Genomic DNA, 20,969 nt, shown 5'->3' with positions numbered 1-20,969 from the left:
TGGCCCATCGGATTGACTGATCAACAGGACTACCTAGCATACGTACTGTCCGAATTGCTGATTTATATTCACGCGCCGACCACGATGTGCCGCCGACCTGCATCAGGGAAACGCACCTGAAGTGTGAGCTGAAATTGGCAAGCTAGGATACTGTGACCAACATGCAGAACACTCGTCGCACTAGACAAGGGAGTCAGGAGATGCCTCACCTGGCTTTCCCACGACACTACCTGTTCTTTAAAGACTCATGGTCCCGCTCTGTCCCTCTCCTCTTCCACAAATGATTCTCCAATACCTCATCCCAGTCATTGAGTACCTTAGCTATCGACCCGTCCCAATACCGAAAACGAAGGCAATAAGCCTTACTTGCCAACCATGGCTACCATACAGGAGGCGGAGCAAATTGTGCGACGGTTGACCAGGAAGTATGGGTTTCTGAACGAACAAATGATGGACGATATTGAACAATTCAATGCCGAATATCGTCGGGAGATTGATGAGAATTGGCTGGCGATGGAAAGCGCTGTATCGCACTCCGTCAAGATGTAAGTGTCTACTAATCTGGGCCAAGTTATTCGCTACACTTACTGAAACCATCCGCTAGATTGGCAAAGCAGATCTATGGCAGTGGTGCTCGGTTTGTCTTTGAACTTCTTCAGAATGCTGAGGATAACATCTTCAACAAGGCTCGTGAAGCAGAAGCGCTGCCTTTCGTCTCTTTTAAGATATATCCAAATAAGATCATCGTCGAGTGCAATGAAGATGGCTTTACAGAGCCAGACTTACAAGCTATTTGCGCAGTTGGACAAAGCACCAAGTCAGGTTCTCACGGATACATCGGCGCCAAAGGTATTGGTTTCAAGTCCGTATTTATCGCAGCATCGAGAGTTCATATTCAGTCTGGGAATTTCTCGTTCGAGTTTCGGCACAACAAGACGGACCCAGGTATAGGCATGGTCAGACCTATCTGGGTAAATCCAGTTGAGGCCATTCCCAGCCCTCTTACCCGTACGACTCTATACATCCATGACCAAGGAGACCCAGACGAACTTCAACATCTGAAGAGGATTATTTCTATGCAATTTGATGATCTACAGGAAACTTGTTTGCTCTTCCTGCGAAAGCTTGAGCAAATCAGCCTGGAATTCTATGGTGAGAATGGCGAACTGGAACGATCAAAGTACTTTCGCAAGCATAAGATCGACGACTATCGCGTATCTCTGGAGACTACATCTGGTGTTCGTGGAGACGAGACTACTCGAAGTCAAATCTATCATATCACAAGACAAATGGCGACCAACTTGGCCCGGAGCGACAACCGCGAGCTTCCTGATACCGAAGAGGCTAAGAATGATTCCTCCAAGGCTGAAGTCGTTTTGGCTTTTCCAATTACCGACACCTCTGAACCACTTGTCACTCAGAAGAACCAAGACCTGTTTGCATTTTTACCTCTCAGAAGATCCGATTACAAGGTTGGCTTCATCAATCATCACACCGAAACAATGACTGACTCCGATCTAGTTTTTAATCCACTCCGATTTTGATACGAATGCCAATCGGCAGGATATCGTCACCACATCACGCAGGAATTTCGACCTTCGGGACTGGGTTGCATCTGCGTTCTTTCAGGCGGTTCTGCAGTTCTGCGAGCATCCTACACTCTGCTACACCTGGCCTATGTTCCTCCCGTCCTCCTCAGATGCTGGTTCCGATGCATTCTGGTCAGGCCTTAATCACGAGATACAAAGATTGATGAAGAAAACGCCAGTTCTGAAATCCCGAAATCGAGTCGATTTGCGCCTGATAGGCGACGTTGTCATTCTCCCCCTCAGTGCCCAGGATGCGGAAGGATATCCTTTGTTTGACGACCCGACTAAAGATCTTTATCTTTCGCCTAGCTACTCACAAGAGGCAAGGGACATTCTCAAAGGCTACGGGCTAGGGATCATGAACATACTAGATTTCCTCAACTTACTGGAAACTGATATCCGCAGTCCCAACTCCAGGTTCCACGGAGAAAATACGACCGATGAATGGCTCTCATCTGTGGCACGCGCGTTGTCCAAACATTACGAGGGCTCTCCGTCTATACAACAGAGATTGAAGTCGTTGCCTTTGCTCCCTCTGAGATCCGGAGCATGGACATCGACTACATCTGGGCCAGTGTATTTTCCAAAGACGGGGGATCTCAACATCCCTGAATCTTTAGACCTCAAAGTTATCACAGTTCATGCATCCAGTAATCCGGATAGGAGCACCTTATTCCAACAACTAGGAGTCTGTCAGGCCACATTTGAAGACGTGAGAGCATCAATCCTCAGATCGTTCACCTCAAAGAAATCCTTAACGCTCAGAATCATAAATGAGCATTTGAGCTTTCTTTATCGGACACACCAGACCGGAAAGCACGGGCCGAAAGAATACATGGGGGTAGGGGTCGTCACTGGCGATTTGGTGGGAAAGAAGCCGCCTGAGACGGATATATATCTCCCTGGAAAATCGCATGCGTACAGTCCTGCAAGCCTTCTAGACATCGAAGCGGCCTCGCCAGGTTTATCCGTGGATTTCTTACATTCGGCCCACATGGAAAACACCCCGGACAAGCCGAGCTTATTACACCCAAGTTGGGAGACGTGGCTCTGCGATTCCATCGGTGTACGTGAGCGGTTGAGGCTCGTTTCACGAGATAAACGCGGCCTATCGGATGTCTTTCTGTATGTCTTTGAGCACCAGCCAGAGAAATTCTTGGGGTTATTTGAGCATCTCTGGTTACACGAAAAACCAGGTTTTGTGACAAGTCGGGCTCTCCGATGGAAGATTGAAGATCTACCTGCCCAGAAACTCTGCGGTGTTGACTATTCAATCAAGCTAAAGGAAGCCTGGCTTCCCCTCAACGATTTGAGACATCTTGTTGACCGTTACATGGAATACCCTAAACAATTTCCCTTTCTCAAGCTCGAGGAATCAGAAACAGCCGAACAGATTGGATCAAAATGGCATTTCCTGAGTGACTACTTCTCAGTCAGTAAAGACGATAGCATGGATTTCCTACTCCAAGTACTCCATTATATTCAGAAATCCTGCCCTAAACGGCCTTCCGAAAGCCAAACTCGAAAGGTGTTTGACTTGTACATCGCCATATACGCCAGACTTACAGTTGCTAGTGATGGGCCCGAAGCGAGGCTCAAGATTAAGTGAGTATCATGTTTGTTCGCAAATATAAACTTATAACTGATCTATTATTAGGCAATTCTTTGACAACGGAGGAGTCCTCGACCCTAATCAGAATGATCCTATGTGGACATCATCCCCGCTCTGTTTATGGACCGCACCGCCAGATATGATCATGTTTCACTCTCTTAAGGCTTCCTACATGGAAAGGATAGATAATGAGAAGTTTAGGAATATCGAGAACCTATTCAAGGGAACACTTGAGATTCCGGATGCGTCGCTGGATAACCTGGTGACCGAGCTGACTGAACTCCGGGAGGAAGGTTGCGAGGATATACCTCGCATACGGGCAATCTATGATTACTTGCACAAGGCAAAAATACCTTTGCCCCGTTTGAAGTACGTGAACAGCTAAATTCAGGAGGAAGGATCGGTTCCGACATGAGGCTAACATGAGAACAGAACTGCATTTGAGGCAACCCCCCTCATCTATTGTGAAACGCGACATGGCGAGTCTGGCTGGTATAAGACCTCGGATTGTCTGTGGTCTAGTGAAACAGTTATCCGTGGCAAAGCCATTCTGGATGAATGTTGGGAGGCTTATGAGAACTTCTTTGTTGGCAAACTAGGTGTGAGGCTGCTCACCTTGCAGATGGTCTATGATGAACTGCGACAATCATCAGGGACCAATACGGAAGAGACCAAAGTAGCTGTTCTGTCACTCAATGGTCTCCTACAAACAGAAACGACACGACTGGATCCGGAGCCGATCAGACAAGCCAAAGTCTTTCCGGTCAGATACCCAACTGGCACTGTCGTTTTGAGCTCTGTGAGCGTTGACTTTGCCATTGGAGATCGAGACAAATTGAAGACGATGTTTCTTGACAAAATTGCTCTTTTGGACTTTGAGATGGATGAAGTCCGTCGCCTCAGACCGTTGATCGAATGGCTGGGACTCCAATATCGATACTTGTCTAACTCTGTTGAAGAAAGTACTTTCATCTCCAGTGATTCGGAGCGTCCGATTTCTACAGCCAACCGAGACCTCAAACGCAAGGCTTACCATATTGCTCGGTACGTACTGAAAGGGACTGCATTTCCTTCTATTATTTATTGGTTTGGAGATACTAATAACGGCTTCTAGTGTCGCTTCTACTTTCAATAGCCCTCGATTTGAGGACGACCCGCTCGGTCTCTATGAGCAACTTCGCACGATGAGAGTCGTGGAGGTCGAAAGAATATCGTCTGTGTTGAAAATATTCCAAAACAAACACCCGTTCACGATCCCAGTTGCAACCGCCAACGAACATATTGAAGATACAACAGGAAACCTCACGATTTATGTCCCAAGAGAGCGCAGAGCGCAGGAGCTCTGCTTCGGTTCAGTCCTTCCAAGGAAATTCGCGGCATGGCTAATGCACCCTTCGAAGAGCCTCACCGATGGACCAGTAGAGACGGACATAGTTAAGGTCTTGACTGCAGTCTTTGCAACTGAAAGATTCGTCCTTGATGATGTCCTCGACGACCAGGGAATATTAACAGTATCTTTCGACAACCAGGATGAAGAAGACAACAGTGACGAGGCAGAGGAGCATCAGGCAGACGATCAAGAGGAAGAAGGCCAAGAACGACGACTATCAGATAGCCGCCTCGAAACCGATGATACCTCTACTGAGCAACTAACACCCGAGCGTTCTTCTATAAATGCTAGTACACCACCATCTCGTGGATCCTCTGGAAATTCGCCCGAGGGAAGCCCTCCTGGAACAGTCGTCGAGACCATCTCCCAGCGAAGTCAGATGTCATATCAGCCTTATTCAGGAAGGGTACATCGCTCTTCCCAATCAGATTTGTTTCCTAGCTCACCACAGCCATTACACCACCCAACCGACCAGGCTCCTTCAAGCCGGCTTTCGGCTATGGTGTCACTGCCTGAACAGCAATCTTTCGAAGATGCGAGATATCGCTCAATCCTAGACAGGGTAATCGAAAAAGCCCGGAATGTGGCATTCCCATCCAGAGGGTCATTTGACATGACTGATATGCGGAATGCTCTACCTGGAGGTGATACGGACGCTTACCAGAGTTTTGATGGGCTGGATGTCATGGGTCAATTTCGGTCAAGTAATCAGCTGGAGCGCGACAAGAAGGTTGGGGCTGCAGGCGAGTTATATGTGAGCAACCTTACCTGTATATCGTAGGGTTTCAAGGCTAACTGACGTATTCGTATAGGTATTCGAGCTTCTCTCATGTCTCAACTTACCAAATTGGAACCGTACGAATTGGCAAAGTACCATCAGATCGTACGTGACTATCCACCCAGACTACACGAATCTACAGGCTTGGAGAGGGAGAGAAACCGCCGATCTGGTCTACGACGATGATGAGGGACACTTGACAAACACGCTGATCGGTTGTGGCTATCTTGGTCATGATGAGTGGCATGGAGCTCGGCCCAGATATTACATAGAAGTCAAGACAACGACTGGGCCGTGTAGTACCGCGTTCTACATGAGCGGCAAACAATACCAGCTGGTAAGCGTTTGGAGGATAATTATTTCTGAGCATGGGCTGACTTTATACAGATGCAGCAAATTCACCACACCGAAGACCGTTCCGAGATATATATGGTCTTCCGCGTGTTCCAGCTCGATAGCGATGGGATTGGTCTGTGTGTTTATACCGACCCAGAGAAACTCAGGCAAGATGGGCGTCTGCTCTTCAAAGGACAGGCATGGTCGATCACCCCAGGACCCAATATGGGGTAGGCCAACCTCGATTTAGTTTGCCAAAATAAGATATAAATCTGTACCAAATAACATTGCCATATTTCTGCGCCTTCCTATTATTCTAACATATACGTCTCTGTAGACCTTGCGGCTCTTGGCTCGTGGACACTATGATCTATACCTGATCTTCATGTTGGTCCATCAAGTCCTTTGAACGAGGCATAGACTTGTAAAGCACCTTCAATACTTTGCACCAACCCAAAGAATATCGACAAGACAAGAATGTGGCTTTTTTCAACTCGCGGGAAGATAAGGAGGACGCAAGGAATCAAGCTCTAGCCCGCCGTGCACACGCTGGGGCATTTGACGAAGAACTAATTCTCGAACTGTTAGTAAGGAATAGGATCTTCTAAATAGAAGAGGATCTTGTGAGCCATAGGACTTGGTTGTCATTGTGGTTAGTTGCGGAGGTGTTGGTTCTCACTGCACAGCAACCTTTGTGCATTCTTGAGCCACAGTCCAAGTTGCAACATGGTACAGCATGAATGCAGCCAAAAAAAGAGAGAAAAAAGGTACCAAACGTTAGTCTAAAACCACCCCCAAACCAGTTTAACGCCATCTGATCAATCGTCCCTTTGAACCAGCCGTATATCCGTTAATCGAGATCATGGCGTAACAGGCTTACCCATGACGACGAGATACCAAGACATCGGGACAAACGGCACAGGAGCATACGTGTTAGCATAATAAATCCCACAATAAGGAGCCGTCGCAAACAAGAACAAGTTGAGAAAACACAAAAATAGAAAAAGAAAAGCAGCTATTTCCTTGTTATTTCTCCGATTCAGTGGAGCTCTCTCTCGTCCCTGAACCTGTCCCCTTCGCGTGCGTCTTGAAACCCCGGATTTCTACGTCACCTACGTCATATCGTGTTACAAGTTGGACAAGGGTGTACCTCTCAGCCCGGGAATAAACAAAAAGCAGCCCCCGTCTCACCATCAGCTGCTTATCTCTGTATCATTTCTTTACACCTTGCCTTGTTGAAGAAAAAGCTTCAGAATGGTGGGAAAACGTCAGTGGAATAATGAAGGCGCTCGCCATCGCGGCCGTCACGTCGGCGATGAATCAAACCACGATGACCACCCTCGCGATCTCGAAACAGGTCGATACTCATACTACGACCCCAACCAGAAATCCCGTCCCAAGCCACGAATAATGCAATTCCAAGACGCAGCGCGCACAGCTCTCGAGGACGCTCGTCGCGGCGAGATCAAGCGCGCACTGCTCCACGGCATCGATCGTCAAGGCCTAGAAAAGTACAGGAAGTCAGAAGAGGAGCTCAAAGCGATGAAGAATAAAAAACTCCGCGCTTTTTACGAGCAGCAGAATGAGCGTCTTAATGATTGGCTCGAGGTGGATGCTGTGGTGATGGCGATTGCGGATGATGTGCTTGAGAGTATGAATCCTGATCCGGATCATGATGGGGACCAGGAGAGGTGTGGAGGGATTCAGCGTGTGGAGGGTAGGATTGGAGAGTTGTTGCCTGAGGAGGAGAAGGACAAGAGGAGAAAAGCTACGAGGAAGGCGAATTTGGCTATCAATATTAATGTGATGGCTAATATTCTGCTTCTGGCGGGAAAAGCCTTTGCTGTGTTTACGACGGGGTCTCTATCGCTCGTTGCATCGCTTGTAGATTCAGCGCTGGATCTACTGTGCACGCTCATCGTGTGGTCGACGAGTAGACTTGTGCTGTGGCGGTTGCAAGCGATGCAGCGACGCTTCCCAGTAGGAAAAAGACGCTTGGAACCACTGGGTATTCTGGTGTTTTCGATCATCATGGTCATTTCGTTTCTACAGATTCTGCAGGAGTCCTTCTCCAGGTTGTTGAAGCATTCTGAGGCGGAGATTCTGAGCTGGGCTGCTATTGCATCTCTCCTCGCGACGATTATCCTCAAGGGAGCTATTGGGCTGGGATGTCGACCTATCAAGTCAAGTCAGGTACAAGCTCTTGTGCAGGATTGCAAAACGGATGTAATCTTCAACACTCTCTCACTCCTCTTTCCATTGATCGGATACCGCGCAAACGTATGGTGGCTCGACCCCGTCGGCGCAGGGCTCCTCTCCCTCTTCATAATCTACGACTGGGGCCATACATGTTTCGAGAACGTTGTGCGTCTCTCAGGTGAAGCAGCAGACGACCACACGCTCAAGAAGCTAATCTACCTGGCCTATCGCTTCGCGCCGGTGGTAGCTGGCTTCAAGAACGTAACGGCGTATCATGCGGGAGATGGCGTCTGGGTTGAGTTTGACGTGTTGTTGGACGAGAAGACGCCGTTGAATAGATCGCATGACATCGCGGAGACGTTGCAGTATTGTGCAGAGGGTTTGGGGGTTGTTGATAGGGCGTTTGTGACGACGGATTATGCGGCGAGCGGACCTTTGGGGCATGCGCTGGATTCGGAGTGGAATCACTAAGAGGTGAAAGGAAGAAGATGGGGGAGAGGGGGGGTTGTATGATATAGGTGTAAGATATGGTGTTGGAGCTTGGCTTACGGCATAGATTGCGAATAGGCTTGGTTGTGGACTTGGCGGGTGAGATTGGTCGAGACGCCCTCACATGTATGATGCGATAGGATGAGGAGCATAGGCATAAGCGATTTGAACGATAAATTGATGGACACATAGAAGCAATAGACATACTCGTGATCAAACCCTTTCAGACTCAGTATAAAATGGTGAGAATGTCCAGGTCCCTCACTGACATTTGGTGCCAAGTCTGCCGTGGCGCCAAGTCGCGTGAGCATTCTTCTATCTTTGACTTCGTGAACCCCTCAACATGGCTTTGTTTTTGGCCTCTACATGAATCATCATGAGTATCGTATTGAGGTCTGGGGTTGTCATGATGAGCTAGTGGACCCTGACTTACACCAGGGACCTTGATGTCCTCACGATGCAATGTCCATCAGGGTAGTTCTCAACACCACGAACCACTGAAGCTATACACAATATGGCTCTATAATCGCCCACAAGGGTTCTCAATCCTCATGAGATACTTCATGAGGGCACACGATCGAGGGCTGAACCTGTCACCATATAAACCAGCATCTTCCCCAGACCCCTGACCACCTTAGACTCACACTTCACCATCACCATGTCCTCAATCCAAGTAGAAGAAGAAATCTACGACGTCCTAGTCATAGGCGCCGGCCCCTGCGGTCTCGCCATATCAGCCCGTCTGCACGAACACACCCCCGCCGCCCTCTTCACCGACGAAGAACACCGTCGCTTCCACTGGATCTCCAAGTACGGCAACAAAATGCCCCTCAAGCACGTCCGCAGCGGTAAAATCTCACCCCCCAAGCAAGCTGCGAAACCGCAGTATAAAATGTTGGTTCTTGATGCAGATAGCGATACGTGGATGGGCCGTTGGAATAGGTTATTCAAGATGTATGATATCTCGCATTTGAGGAGTCCGATGCTCTGGCATGTTGATCCGCTTGATCGGGATGCGCTGCTGGCGCATGCGTATGCTAATGATAGAGCGGATGAACTTGTTGAGATTCGGAATTGTGTGGGCAAGGAGGTTAGTAAACATGGGAGGAAGAAGAGTGGACAGCGAGCTTGTGGTCGAAGGTAGCCTCCCTTATACTCCCTTTACTTAACATCTTACTGACGTGAGTAGACAAGAAGCCCGTGTTGATATCAATGTGAGAGAGCGCAATGACTACTACAACCCCTCAACATCTCTCTTCTGCGACCACTGCGAAAAAGTAGCTGCGCGTTACAACCTCAGCTCAAACATGATTCGCAAAGAATCCCTCCAGCATCTGGACTACGATGAAGTAAAGGGCATTTCCATCGACGGCGAGAAACTCTTCACCGTAACAACCAACAAAACTCGTCGATACGCTCGCACAGTAGTGTTAGCAGTCGGTCCAGCAAACGTCGCCAAAATCCCCCACATCCCCTCTATGCCAGACTCAAACCTCCCTCAGACATGTCACAGCATGCACATCACCGAGTTTCCAGATCCCATCGTCAAAGCTCGCATCTCTGCTAAGAAAACGACGAATATTCTCGTTGTTGGCGGTGGTTTGACGTCTGCGCAGTTGACGGATCTTGCTATCCGAAAGGGCGTCACGAAGGTGTGGCATGTCATGCGTGGACCATTGCGTATCAAGCATTTTGACGTTGGGCTTGAGTGGATGGGGAAGTTTAAGAATGCGAAGCAAGCGCAGTTTTACTACGCTGATTCAGACGATGAGAGGATTGAGATGATCAAGGAGGCGAGAGGTGGAGGAAGCATCACGCCTGTGTTCCACAAACGACTCAAGAAACATCTCCTCACGAAGAAACTCGAACTCTTCACTGAAACAAGTCTCACCGATGCGCAATTCGACGCTGAGAAGGGTACATGGAGTGTTCAGACTAATCCACCTACCGAAATGCCAGCCATGGACTACATGTACTTTGCAACAGGCATCCAAACAGACTTCTCCTCCCTCCCCTACCTCCAAGCAATTATATCAAAGTACCCCATCGAAGGACGCGGTGGTTTTCCCTGTATAAACAACGATTTAATGTGGAACGATGATGTCCCGCTGTTCATGATGGGAAGACTGGCTGCACTGCGTCTCGGCCCTGCGGCGCCGAATCTCGGCGGTGCGCAGGTCGGTGCGGAGAGAATCGCGTGGGCTATTGAGGATAGGGTTGCGAGGGCTGGGGAGGATGAGGGGGAGGATTATAGGAAGGGGTATTTGTCTGGGCATGGGAATATGTATAGTTCTTTAGCTTGTGAGTAGATCAAGTCATGCAGGATTTGATGCTGTAAATGTTATTGGTTGAGGTGTGTTCAAAGGAGTACCCCTGCATTATCCCCGCAGTTAGTTACCGTAATGAACTACGCCTCAATCCTAAACACCAACGCTCATCTTATCCTCTGCATATTTATCATCGCATCCCCCTTCACCCTCCCTCCATCATCTAAATACCCCAGTTCAATCATAAATGGCTCGCACAGGAATACAAAAAGTAAGAACAGGCTGTAAAACATGCAAGTACGCAACCCCCTCACCAAACACATTCCATAAGGTAACTTACCTCTCATTAGAGCTCGCAAAGTGAAATGCGATGAGACCTGGCCACGCTGCAAACGCTGCCTAACAACAGGTCGCACATGCACAGGCTACATCGCTCCACCACCAGGCTCATTCTCATGGACTTCTCTTCTACGCATCAAACCCCAGACTTTACCTATAACCAACACAAAAGAAGTCCGCAGCTTATCATTCTTTCATCACGTGGTCGCTCCCGTGCTCTCCGGTCCATTCGATGGCTCGTTCTGGACGTATTTCGTCGTTCAAATGGCGCAGTCTGAACCAGCAGCGCGTCATGCAGTGTTAGCGATAAGTTCGCTATTCGAAAGCTTTGAGCCCGCAAAGGAGAGCGTTGCTGATGAGTTTGCGATCATGCATTATAACAAAGCTATAAGTATTCTCACGCGCGAGTCGAAACCGTGTGTTGATACGGTCTTGTTAGTGTGTATGATGTTCATATGCATTGAGTTCCTTCGCGGGAATCGTGAAGCCGCAGTCACACACGCAAGTCACGGCGTACACCTACTTAACTCCGAAGGCCACAAATCCCGCCTCGCAAACACTTTTGCGCAAATGAGCGTATTCCCGCTCTTCTTCATCGAAGTAGGCACCGATTTTCCTCTTCTCCAAGGCGACGAGGCCGCAGATCTGAAGAACCCCGTGTTCTACACCATAAGCGAAGCACAGCATGCCTTGGAGCATTTAAGTATAAGGATCATAAAGCTTGTGCGCGATGGGAATGCATTTCGGTTGCATGTCGTTGATGAAGAGCCGCAGGAGTGGGTTCTTGATGAGCAGGCGGAGGCGAAGCAGGATCTTGAGGCGTGGGGCTTTGCGTTTGAGAGATTCCGGGCTTTGGGGGAGCAGAGAGAGTATTTGACTACGTTGGCGCTCATTACGAGATATAGACTTATGAAGATCTGGATCGCGAATTGTTTTGAGAGGGGAGAGATGGAGTATGATTTGATGAAAGAGGACTTCGTCACGATTGTGGACTGTGCTCGGAAGGCAGCTGAGTACCATGAGGTTCAGCGTACGACACCCGGGAAGTTCATGTTCAACGTTGGTTTTAACCCCATGCTTCATTTCACGGTATGGAAATGTCGGTACCTGTCTCTTCGGGTAGAAGCACTATCTCTCATGCTTCGGCTATCAAGTCAACAAGAAGCACTATGGGATGCAGCGCTGATGTACAACGTGTCACGGCGCATCATCGAGGTTGAGCACGGCATTGATCTAGCGGGGAATTATGATCTTTGTGACGAGACATTACCCCCTGATGAGAACAGAGTAAAAGGATTCTTCTTCAGAGAGAGTCCAGAGGCAGAATCTGTCATGTGGGATAAGAATGCCGAGACGGTGTATTTCCTCATGGCACATCCCGAGGGTGGTGTGATATATAGGAAGGACTACGTTAGAAACAAGGACTTGGTTTTGGATAGCGGGCAGACTTTTTGGATGTAAGCGAATCTCCGTTGAATTTGGTAGGGCTAGTATTATAGATCCCTGACTTTTGATAGAATATTGCATTGCTGCCAACAGCGGCCCTTTTCATTCTAACATCTCACATAGATCTCTAAGCGCGCTTGATCATTGCCTCACGATCGGGACCGGTACCGATGTACTTGATCTAGAAGATTTACGTTAGTAAATTGTCTTTTTCCATATCGAGACACCATACCTTGACTCCGACAAATTCCTCAATGAACTACACAACCCATCAGTACAACTCATTCTTCGAAGCAGTGGTCACTGTACCTCAACGTATGCACGCGCTTCTTTAGGTAGCTCCTCGAAGGACTTGGCATTTGTCGTGGGTGTTTGCCATCCTGGGAAATCCTTGTACACAACCTCGCATTGGTCCAAGATATCCAGATCAGCTGGGTATGATTCAATTTCCTGCACAGAATTAGTGCCTCGTCATGAGAGGAAAGCGCAGAATGCTTACCTTGCCGTCGATCTTGTAGGCTGTTGCGACGCGGATCGTCTCAAAGGTGTCGAGAACATCAAGCTAAAAGGCGTCGGTTAGTGTCGTGACGAACAGCTGATAAACCGCAGGTGCTTGCCTTGGTCAAGTTCAGAGCAGTGTAGTTGTTGATGTCATTTGAGTACTTCAGAACCACCAAATCGAGCCTGCATAATGTTAGCGGGTCTCTGAATAAATGTAGTCCTGCTTACCATCCGCATCGGCGTCTGCGACCAGTGGATGTTCCCTTGGCACGTTAGACTAAGTGATTCAACAAAGTATCAATACTGTCTCACCCATTCTCTTCCAATCTCTTGGAGCTTGGTTCCGACCCTGCATTGAATCAGCCTCATATTCGCATTCTTGAACAACGAGTTACTCACTCTCCCAAGTCTTCAGTCTTGAAAGCTCCTGAGCCCACTCTTGTCGTGTAAGCCTTGACGACTCCGATGATATCAGTGATCTTGGTGGGATCCAAGGTAAGTCCGCCGATAATACCAGCGAGCGAGGTGTTGGACGATGTCACGTACTGCTTCGTCAGCTCTGGTCGGCATGGGAGTTTGGATTACGAATACTCACAGGATATGAACCATAGTCAAGATCGAGCATGAGAGCCTGAATAAACGGAATCAGCACTGCATCACCAGATTCAGGCCGAAGTTCTTACATTCGCTCCCTCGATCAGAATGGGAGTGTTACTCTTCTGCGCTGTCTTCATAAAGGATACTCCATCAACAGAATATTTACGCAGTTTCTCTCGGTACTCCTCGAACTGCGCAAGCTCTTCTTCGACGTCGTACTTGAAGAGATCTCCGTAGCGCTTTCGGTAGCCGTCGGCCAATCGCCGAAGCTTCTGCTCGAACAGCTTGGGGTTAAAGACATCAGCCAGTCTAATGCCACTTCGCTATAGGGGTTTAGCAAGCCTTCCACAATGCAGTTTTAGGTGTCGTCTTACCGCAGCTTTGCAGCTATAAGAAGGTCCGATACCTGAAAAGGTCAATATGAAGTCATCTATGAGTCATTTTCTCAAACAAACCGCGTCCAGTTGTTCCAATTTTGCCCTCTAGGTATTGTTAGCTACGTTCAGCTGCATGTGCCACAAGATCCGTAACCAACCTCCGAGCTCCTGCTCTTCGAGTCCATCAGCAGCGATGTGAAGCTGCAGGTCGATATGCACTCGGTCAGATACGCGAATCCTATCGTGAACCGCCTCAAGTCCCTTGTCTGAAAGATCTTGTAGCTCCTTGAAGAACTGCGGCACGTTGAAGACTACTCCGGAGCCGATGAAGTTCATGCTATTATATGTCAATTGACTCGATCTCTGGCTGCGTTTCAGTCAGGTAATGGGGTGCCGTACCAGTTCGGGTTGATGAGTCCGGAAGGAAGCAAGTGGAAGCTAGTTGTCGATCAGTCGTCGAAGACCTCATAGCTCGAGCGTCTGTGTGTTACCTGTACGAAACTCCATTGGCACTGCTGGAGTTAATTATCCATTGATTCAAGACATTTTATCGCCCAGAGACATGTCCAACTCACACAATAGAGTGCCCTGCGTTATGGCCTCCCTAATCTCCTATCAATAAATGTTCGTCTCGGTCGATTGTGCTATGACTCACAGCAGCGCGAGCACAGAGTTTGGCCTCCGGGGCAAGGATATCGGTCAGCTTTCCTTTCTATACCATCAAGAATGTCAGTTTTTGTTTCTCCCAATTGTCTCTGGATGTCTTGGAAAGACGTACGCCCTCGTCACCTGTTGAACACAAAGTATTAGCGCATCATGGAACGTCAGTGCCATTGCCTGCGGACATTTGAACCAGCAGAGTCCACAAGACAAGCCAGAGCTGTAACATCGCGTACATACCCCATTGGGAGCCAAGAATGATCGTGATGGCCATGTTAAAGATCGGAAGGACAGTTCTCGGTGGTTGCGTTGTTATCGCTGTTGGAGAAAATCATGGAGATGGCATGCAGGAAGAAGAACGACCCCACCACCCCGCCGGATAATGGATATGCCGAAGTCCGACTTCGGAATTGCTGGTCTTTCTTGAGATCCTCCCTAAACCTGCCATTAAGAGTTTCTTCAAACAATCACCATAGATTCAATGTAGCCGATACCTTGCAATGATAGTCCGTAGCATAATTCACCATCACAGATCTTTTTAGCCATTTCGACCTCTCGAATTAGGTCTAGCTTTCAACTGATACCACTCTGTAAAACAGCCCCTGTGGGCTAGCCAAATCAAGTCTAGCAGGCATCTTGTTAAGGCTGAGCAATGGATCCTCGTTACCGATCGAATTACGCGATTGGCCAGCTCGCATTTGACTGCGCACTCTTTGGCGAGCATGCCATCCAACTCGCATTTCAACATGTCGGACTTATGAGGCATTGCAAGCAAACCTCAATTTTAGAAACGGGAAATATTACTTATAAGGCCCCCAAATCCCATTCCACAATGGAGCTGTATCATCACCACTCTCATTATCAACATTCAATATGCATTCTAACCTTGGAGCTCTTATTCTTTATCTCCTTTCGGGATCTGCTTTAGCATCCGCTATCCCTGCACAGACACAATCCCACGATGTCACCCTTGTAGCTCGTGCAGCGACAGAGACAGCTGCGCCAGAGGGATGGTTTACTACTACAAAAAACATCGCTACCATTGGCGGCACAACGGACAAATATGTTACCGTTCCCGCCAAAACAATCTCAATCGTCGTCCCAACATGTGTCCAAACTCTCGAGCCTGATGAGAATGGATATCTGCCCCCAGGAACGTGCAACGCTCACTGGAACTACTACCCCAGCTTTGCGGCTGCCGTGGTATTCGCTTTACTCTTTGCAGCCCTTACAGGCGTGCATATCTGGCAAGCCGCTCGGTACAAAAAGGTCCGTATGTTTTACTTTTGTTGTGTCATTGGTCTGAATATAAGCTGACTGGTGCAGACATGGTGTTGGGTTATTATCATGGCGGGGATCTGGGAGACCATGGCGTTCACCTTCCGAGCGATAAGCACGAAGCATCAGCAAAGCACGGGTGTTCTTTTGACGTTTAATATTTTTATTCTTCTCGCACCAATTTGTATGTCAAGCCTTCTCCTTGGACGTCGCATTACTAACAATAGCAGGGGTCAATGCGTACGCATACATGACTCTCGGTAGAATGGTCTACTACTTCATACCCTCGCAGTCCCTCCTTCACATGCCGGCTGCTACTCTTGCTGCTATCTTTGTCGGTCTGGACATTCTCTCGTTCATCGTTCAGCTTATTGGCGGCAGTATGTCTGGACCTGGGTCACCACCTGACGAGCAGATGAAAGCCGTGCATATCTACATGGGCGGCATTGGTCTGCAAGAATTCTTCATTGTCATTTTTTTCGTCCTCTGCTTCCTCTTCCAGAAAAAGATGCATACCATCGAGCGCCAACACAGGGGCATCAAAGCCGTTGTTACCTCTGACTGGGGCATGCTTCTTTGCACGCTATACTTCTCACTAGCCATGATCTCTGTGCGCATTATCTACCGACTCATTGAGTTCTCTGGCGGCATGGGTCAAGATAATGCTCTAGTCACACACGAGGTGTACTTTTACATTCTCGAAGCAGTACCCATGTTCTTGGCGCTGTTGGCGTTCAATATCATTCATTCAGGAAGGATCATGATAGGTCCCAATTCCGATATGCCTGGGTTGTTTTCATTCATCAAGAACAAGATCCGGGGACGAAAGGGAAAGCAGTTGTTGGACGATCGCAGCGACAGTGATGTTGAGTTGAATACCCGGTATGAGCCGACTCGGGAGGCTGGGCACTATGATACTGAGCCCCCGCGTTATGGATAGGATGACTTTGTGTTGGTTGTAAGATAGCAGAAGGAGTTCTAGGAGATTGTCTGAGTGATTTAGTGGGGAGGTTGGGGTAATCAATCCGGAAGTTAAGGAAGGGATGCAACATTTTGGTCCTGTGTTAGTTTTTTTATGTAGTATAGAGCTCAGCGATACCTTACTTCATTGTTCTTTTTAATAACCAAAAAGCCCAATAGCCTTGCCACGACAATGTCCATATATATATATATATCGTCATGTTCCCAATCGTGGTTGATATAGTAGATAAAAAGAGTTTGAGTATTGAGACAGCTTCAGGGTAATACTCATAATACGCACAAATTCGGGCTTCCTCAGGAATCACTTAACTCCATATCACCTGTACTGCTTTCTATTTATAGTGGAATCGTAGAATTGTGCAATTTCCCGGAATTTATTTCTTATTCTTTGTGCTGCGGGTTGTCATGGCCGGGATCACTCTCTCATGGTCTCAAGGTCGCGATACAAAAATCCGGGGATGTGGGCTTGTGGAGCTTCAATAAACCGCAGTGCTGATGCGAGGTCAAACAATGCACTTGTACCTCTTCGGATGACAAGCCATCAATTTTCATCCTGTGTCACAATTAATATGTCGCCATCCTCTTTGTGCTCGGCTCAATGCGGCTTGTGATTCTCGTTTCTCAAGGTACCTATGTGTTGTGATGTCATTCTTCTTGACGTCACCATATCGTAGAGAAGCTTGACTTAAGCTCACCTCGAGCTCCCAAGCTCAACTTGCAATAAACAAACCATCAGCCAAGCCAAACCGAAATCTCCAAATAACCAAATAATAGATTCATCAATCGTCAAAATGCGCTTCCTAACCACTCTCCGCCCAACAATCCGCCTCGCCCCGCGCATCCCCCTCCGTCCCTTCCACGCCGCCCGCATTCTGCATCAAGACCAAGTCAAAGACAGCAACGGGAGTTTCATCGACGGTCTCGCAGAGGGTGAAGCAAAGGGACGCACAGGCGGCGGCGAAGCCCTCGATGCAAGCTCCAAGAATGCACCTCCCCAGCCGAAAGTGTCGAACCAAAGTATCCCAGGGAACCAGACTGATGAGTTGACGGAGGAGCAGAAGAAGGAGGTTGAGGAGCACAACAAGGACTTTGATAAGAAGCATGATCGCGGGAATGTTGCGCCTGGCGACAAGGTTGATAAGAAGTTCTGGGGAGATGGAAGACATGGGGAGAAGAATAACAAGGATGTGACGCCAAAGGAGGATAAGTGAGGGGGATATAAAGGCCCCGTGGATGCCAATGCATGCAAGGAATATGAAGGCCCGTGAATGATACATATACGTTATTAATGGGGTCAATGGAACCAATTTTACGCGTCTGAATGCTGTCGTGGCGTTGTGTTTGCAGGTCCATGCAAGAAGCCCCCATTGCATTATTTGTTTTGCCGTATTCTTGGAACCACCAGTATAAACTCGAGGCCCAAGGATCTGCTTAATTCTGTCCTTAGCAGTAACGTGCTCGTTTAATGTTTTTGACCAAGCTCGTCAACTTGAAGAATTGTCTCTACTGCCTCAGTACGTAGGCAGGATGATATGGTTTGCCATATTAAGACCAAAGATGGCTGGCATTGTGCTGAGCACAGGAAGGACTCGAACGCGAAAGCTGGACATGACAGCGTTTTCCTCTCCCAAAATGACTGATTCCGAAGCTTGAAATCACTGTATGCCAACTGGATACTCGCTCAAGAACTGGGACCCTGCCCAAGCATCCATCCTTCTCAGTAGCATCTTTGCTGCCACCAGTCTTGGGAAGTGGATCTAAGGCTGGACCATCTCCCACTAGCCATTCATGGCCGACAGACCACAATTTCAGCCAATCGCATAACACGGCGTAGTGTCATTCCTCACAGGTAGGGCCGCATCTCAATCCTCCATACAGATGTTTATGAAGGACCTTGTTTCATATCTCCAACTCGAGGTTGCTTTGCGCGGCGCAGGACCATAGTACTGGAACCCAGCATCATTAGTCTTCTTTCATTGGCTTGCTAAGCATCTTGCCATGTTTCGGGAAGAAATAGCACTGTAGATCAAATACAGCTCAGTCAGTAACGCGGAACGCTTTCGTGGTGTTGATCAAGGGCTTGGGCTTCGCTTCCACCATATTGACACAATGTGGCTATCTGAAATGTTCGTTTGTGTTGTAGGGGAAGTTTTGGGGCGCCTGCATAAGCTGAGTTGGTATCTCGGCGATTAAAGCCCACGTTTGGCTGTGTCCTAGTCTTTATAGGGATCTGGCCGAGCCTGAGACTGCTGTCCTGCTCTATCGCAAGATGTCTCTCGAGATTGACGATCTCTTAATCAGCGTATACTTAGGTTATTCAACGAATAAGAGCGAGTATATGTTGAGGCTTTTCTTCTGACCTGGCGCCGTATGCCTTATGTGCGATAGCGAACCCCCATTATCGAGGCCAGTTTGCAGTTGATCGGCCTTATGAAGGGCACCAGGTTATCGTTTCGATAGCATCAGGGGTGTCCTGGAAAGCGTGCCACTTGGAACTCGGAGTCATGTGCCCAGGAAGTATATCCTCAATATCGACAATGGATTGGGTCATTTTATATAGAGACTAGGAACTTATGAAGGAGCAGGAAGAGGAGAGTATGTGAATGTTGGATTGTCTAAGGTCTAGGCCCTAAAACCCGACACCGGGAAGATCGAAACCTCCAATATTATCCTCATTTGGACAACAAAAGACTGAAGTGCCGACAATATGCGATATTGCGTCAGATGATACGAGGTAAAGGTCTTCCTCCTCTAAAAGCGATGAGTATGTCGCAGAAAGAATCGGATTCAAGCTTTAGGAACTAGATTGAAGGCCGCGTGCTGTGGGGAGAATGGCTGATTGAGCATGACGCGCCTTATGAGTGTGTATAATAATTAGGCGGCTGCTTTGCATAGGTATAGTAAATAATAAGGCAATAAGGCGACTGTTTTATTTTTAAGGCAGCCGTATAATGCTTAACAGAATGAGCCTGTATCAGGTACCATTGCTTCGTCATGGGGCACCCCACCGGGAATCCTGCCAAGTGGCAGGACTTAACCCCCCTGAATCTTGTGACTTGACAGGATTGGGACCCCCTGAATCCCGTCAATTGGCGAAATTTAACCCCCCTGGATCCTGTCGAGGAACAATATCTGCATCTTCGCCATGGTTCGTCATGTAGATGGGGAGTAATAGTTGCAATAAGGTGTAATGGTGGTTGCATTGGATGTCCGTGCAGTAGCTTCGAAGCCCCGGTCACCTTCGTATCGTCCCCTGCAACTTATTAGTCGAGGCCCTATCTGCCCCCCGATGTTCGCAGACGATGCAATACAGGGAAGGCTCTATTTGATGGTGGGCTGGAAAATGGAGACTGGAAAACATGATGGTTCCCGCCGCCTTGACGTATCTAGGTATACTCTGAAATGTCTCGTTCGCACATAGCCCATTTTGGCGCCGTCATCTGCACATTGATTACCACTAGGTGGTTCGCCCAGAATCCATTCATCTCTCCCCAAAGTGTAGGAATGCCTTCCGATTCTCGGATTCTTATCAAAATGTAAGGTAGATCGAAGAAGTGGGAGATAGTAGGATTCATCATTAGTAGTCTCAAGACACAGTAAGTATATAAAAGAATCCATTTTCCCTCATCTTTTCAGATCTGTAGTTCATAAAGAGATCCAAGCACCTTTTCACAACTACATCATCACAGATTACCCCTTCATCATGCCAAACCCTCACTACATAAAAGTTCCCCGTGGAGAAGATCCATCGCCTGACACGAAACAGCAACCTGCTCACCTATCAGAGCAGATGAAGAACTGGCTGCGAGAGGGCCCTAAAGATACACCGTGGCATAATATTGATTCAGTTGCTGTATCTAACAGTCAACACAACGCCAACGCCAACGCCAACGCCAACGCCAACGCCAACGCCAACTTCGCACCTCCTGATACTCCTGCTACGCAAGGCAGCAACAAGTAGTTCAGTGCTAAGAATGCGCATAGGTAGAAGTGTTGGTGGATTTCCCATCGCAGAGGCTGTATAAGCTAACATTGTTAATGGCCAGCCAATCTCATTCTTGTCGTACCTAAGGTTGACTGAAGCGTCGTCTGCGGCACTCCATATACGATCAAGCCTGGGCACAACCCCC

General features: G+C 48.2%; 7 protein-coding genes across 8 annotated transcripts; 6 read left to right on the top strand and 1 right to left on the bottom strand.

The window, feature by feature from the left end:
- Positions 1 to 375: 375 nt before the first annotated feature.
- Positions 376 to 5,939, top strand: FVEG_05926 (hypothetical protein; the record flags this gene model as incomplete). Its single annotated transcript, XM_018894156.1, has 8 exons — positions 376 to 545; positions 605 to 1,472; positions 1,522 to 3,194; positions 3,247 to 3,570; positions 3,634 to 4,245; positions 4,316 to 5,345; positions 5,404 to 5,706; positions 5,757 to 5,939. 8 exons carry the CDS (start codon positions 376 to 378, stop codon positions 5,937 to 5,939), a joined length of 5,163 nt encoding a protein of 1,720 aa, XP_018751163.1.
- A 1,020-nt stretch (positions 5,940 to 6,959) lies between these two features.
- Positions 6,960 to 8,375, top strand: FVEG_05925 (hypothetical protein; the record flags this gene model as incomplete). The annotated part of the gene is made up of 1 exon (XM_018894155.1): positions 6,960 to 8,375. The coding sequence occupies one exon, from the start codon at positions 6,960 to 6,962 to the stop codon at positions 8,373 to 8,375; it is 1,416 nt and encodes a 471-aa protein (XP_018751162.1).
- Positions 8,376 to 9,051: 676 nt separating this feature from the next.
- Positions 9,052 to 12,460, top strand: FVEG_05924 (hypothetical protein; the record flags this gene model as incomplete). The annotated part of the gene is made up of 3 exons (XM_018894154.1): positions 9,052 to 9,533; positions 9,583 to 10,694; positions 11,070 to 12,460. The coding sequence occupies 3 exons, from the start codon at positions 9,052 to 9,054 to the stop codon at positions 12,458 to 12,460; spliced, it is 2,985 nt and encodes a 994-aa protein (XP_018751161.1).
- FVEG_05923 (adenylosuccinate synthetase) lies at positions 12,071 to 15,578 on the bottom strand. 2 transcript variants are annotated; one of them, XM_018894152.1, is made up of 19 exons: positions 14,821 to 15,578; positions 14,699 to 14,709; positions 14,576 to 14,632; positions 14,496 to 14,524; positions 14,412 to 14,432; positions 14,320 to 14,358; positions 14,079 to 14,257; positions 13,999 to 14,025; positions 13,918 to 13,949; positions 13,630 to 13,866; positions 13,542 to 13,577; positions 13,346 to 13,491; positions 13,259 to 13,295; positions 13,175 to 13,209; positions 13,063 to 13,129; positions 12,945 to 13,007; positions 12,755 to 12,895; positions 12,678 to 12,704; positions 12,071 to 12,626 (listed from the first exon to the last, which is right to left on the bottom strand). In XM_018894152.1, exons 1-19 carry the CDS (start codon positions 14,852 to 14,854, stop codon positions 12,573 to 12,575), a joined length of 1,272 nt encoding a protein of 423 aa, XP_018751159.1. In that variant the 5' UTR covers positions 14,855 to 15,578; the 3' UTR covers positions 12,071 to 12,572. The 2 variants fall into 2 exon arrangements, with proteins under 2 accessions (XP_018751159.1, XP_018751160.1); XM_018894153.1 differs by lacking the exons at positions 14,496 to 14,524; positions 14,576 to 14,632; positions 14,699 to 14,709; positions 14,821 to 15,578 and having other exon boundaries at positions 14,320 to 14,462.
- On the top strand, positions 15,454 to 17,001 carry FVEG_05922 (hypothetical protein; the record flags this gene model as incomplete). The annotated part of the gene is made up of 3 exons (XM_018894151.1): positions 15,454 to 15,849; positions 15,907 to 16,042; positions 16,089 to 17,001. 3 exons carry the CDS (start codon positions 15,454 to 15,456, stop codon positions 16,796 to 16,798), a joined length of 1,242 nt encoding a protein of 413 aa, XP_018751158.1. The 3' UTR covers positions 16,799 to 17,001.
- Positions 17,002 to 17,421: 420 nt separating this feature from the next.
- FVEG_05921 (hypothetical protein) lies at positions 17,422 to 18,333 on the top strand. Its single transcript, XM_018894150.1, has one exon. The coding sequence runs from the start codon at positions 17,631 to 17,633 to the stop codon at positions 18,048 to 18,050; it is 420 nt and encodes a 139-aa protein (XP_018751157.1). The 5' UTR covers positions 17,422 to 17,630; the 3' UTR covers positions 18,051 to 18,333.
- Positions 18,334 to 20,542: 2,209 nt separating this feature from the next.
- FVEG_15763 (hypothetical protein) lies at positions 20,543 to 20,800 on the top strand (the record flags this gene model as incomplete). The annotated part of the gene is made up of 1 exon (XM_018904955.1): positions 20,543 to 20,800. The coding sequence occupies one exon, from the start codon at positions 20,543 to 20,545 to the stop codon at positions 20,798 to 20,800; it is 258 nt and encodes an 85-aa protein (XP_018751156.1).
- Positions 20,801 to 20,969: the final 169 nt, after the last annotated feature.

The sequence above is a fragment of the Fusarium verticillioides genome, chromosome 2, assembly GCF_000149555.1.
Source record: "Fusarium verticillioides 7600 chromosome 2, whole genome shotgun sequence".
In the NCBI taxonomy this organism is placed as follows: domain Eukaryota; kingdom Fungi; phylum Ascomycota; class Sordariomycetes; order Hypocreales; family Nectriaceae; genus Fusarium; species Fusarium verticillioides.
Note: the sequence above shows the minus strand (reverse complement) of the source record. Positions and strands in the feature narration are given on the sequence as shown.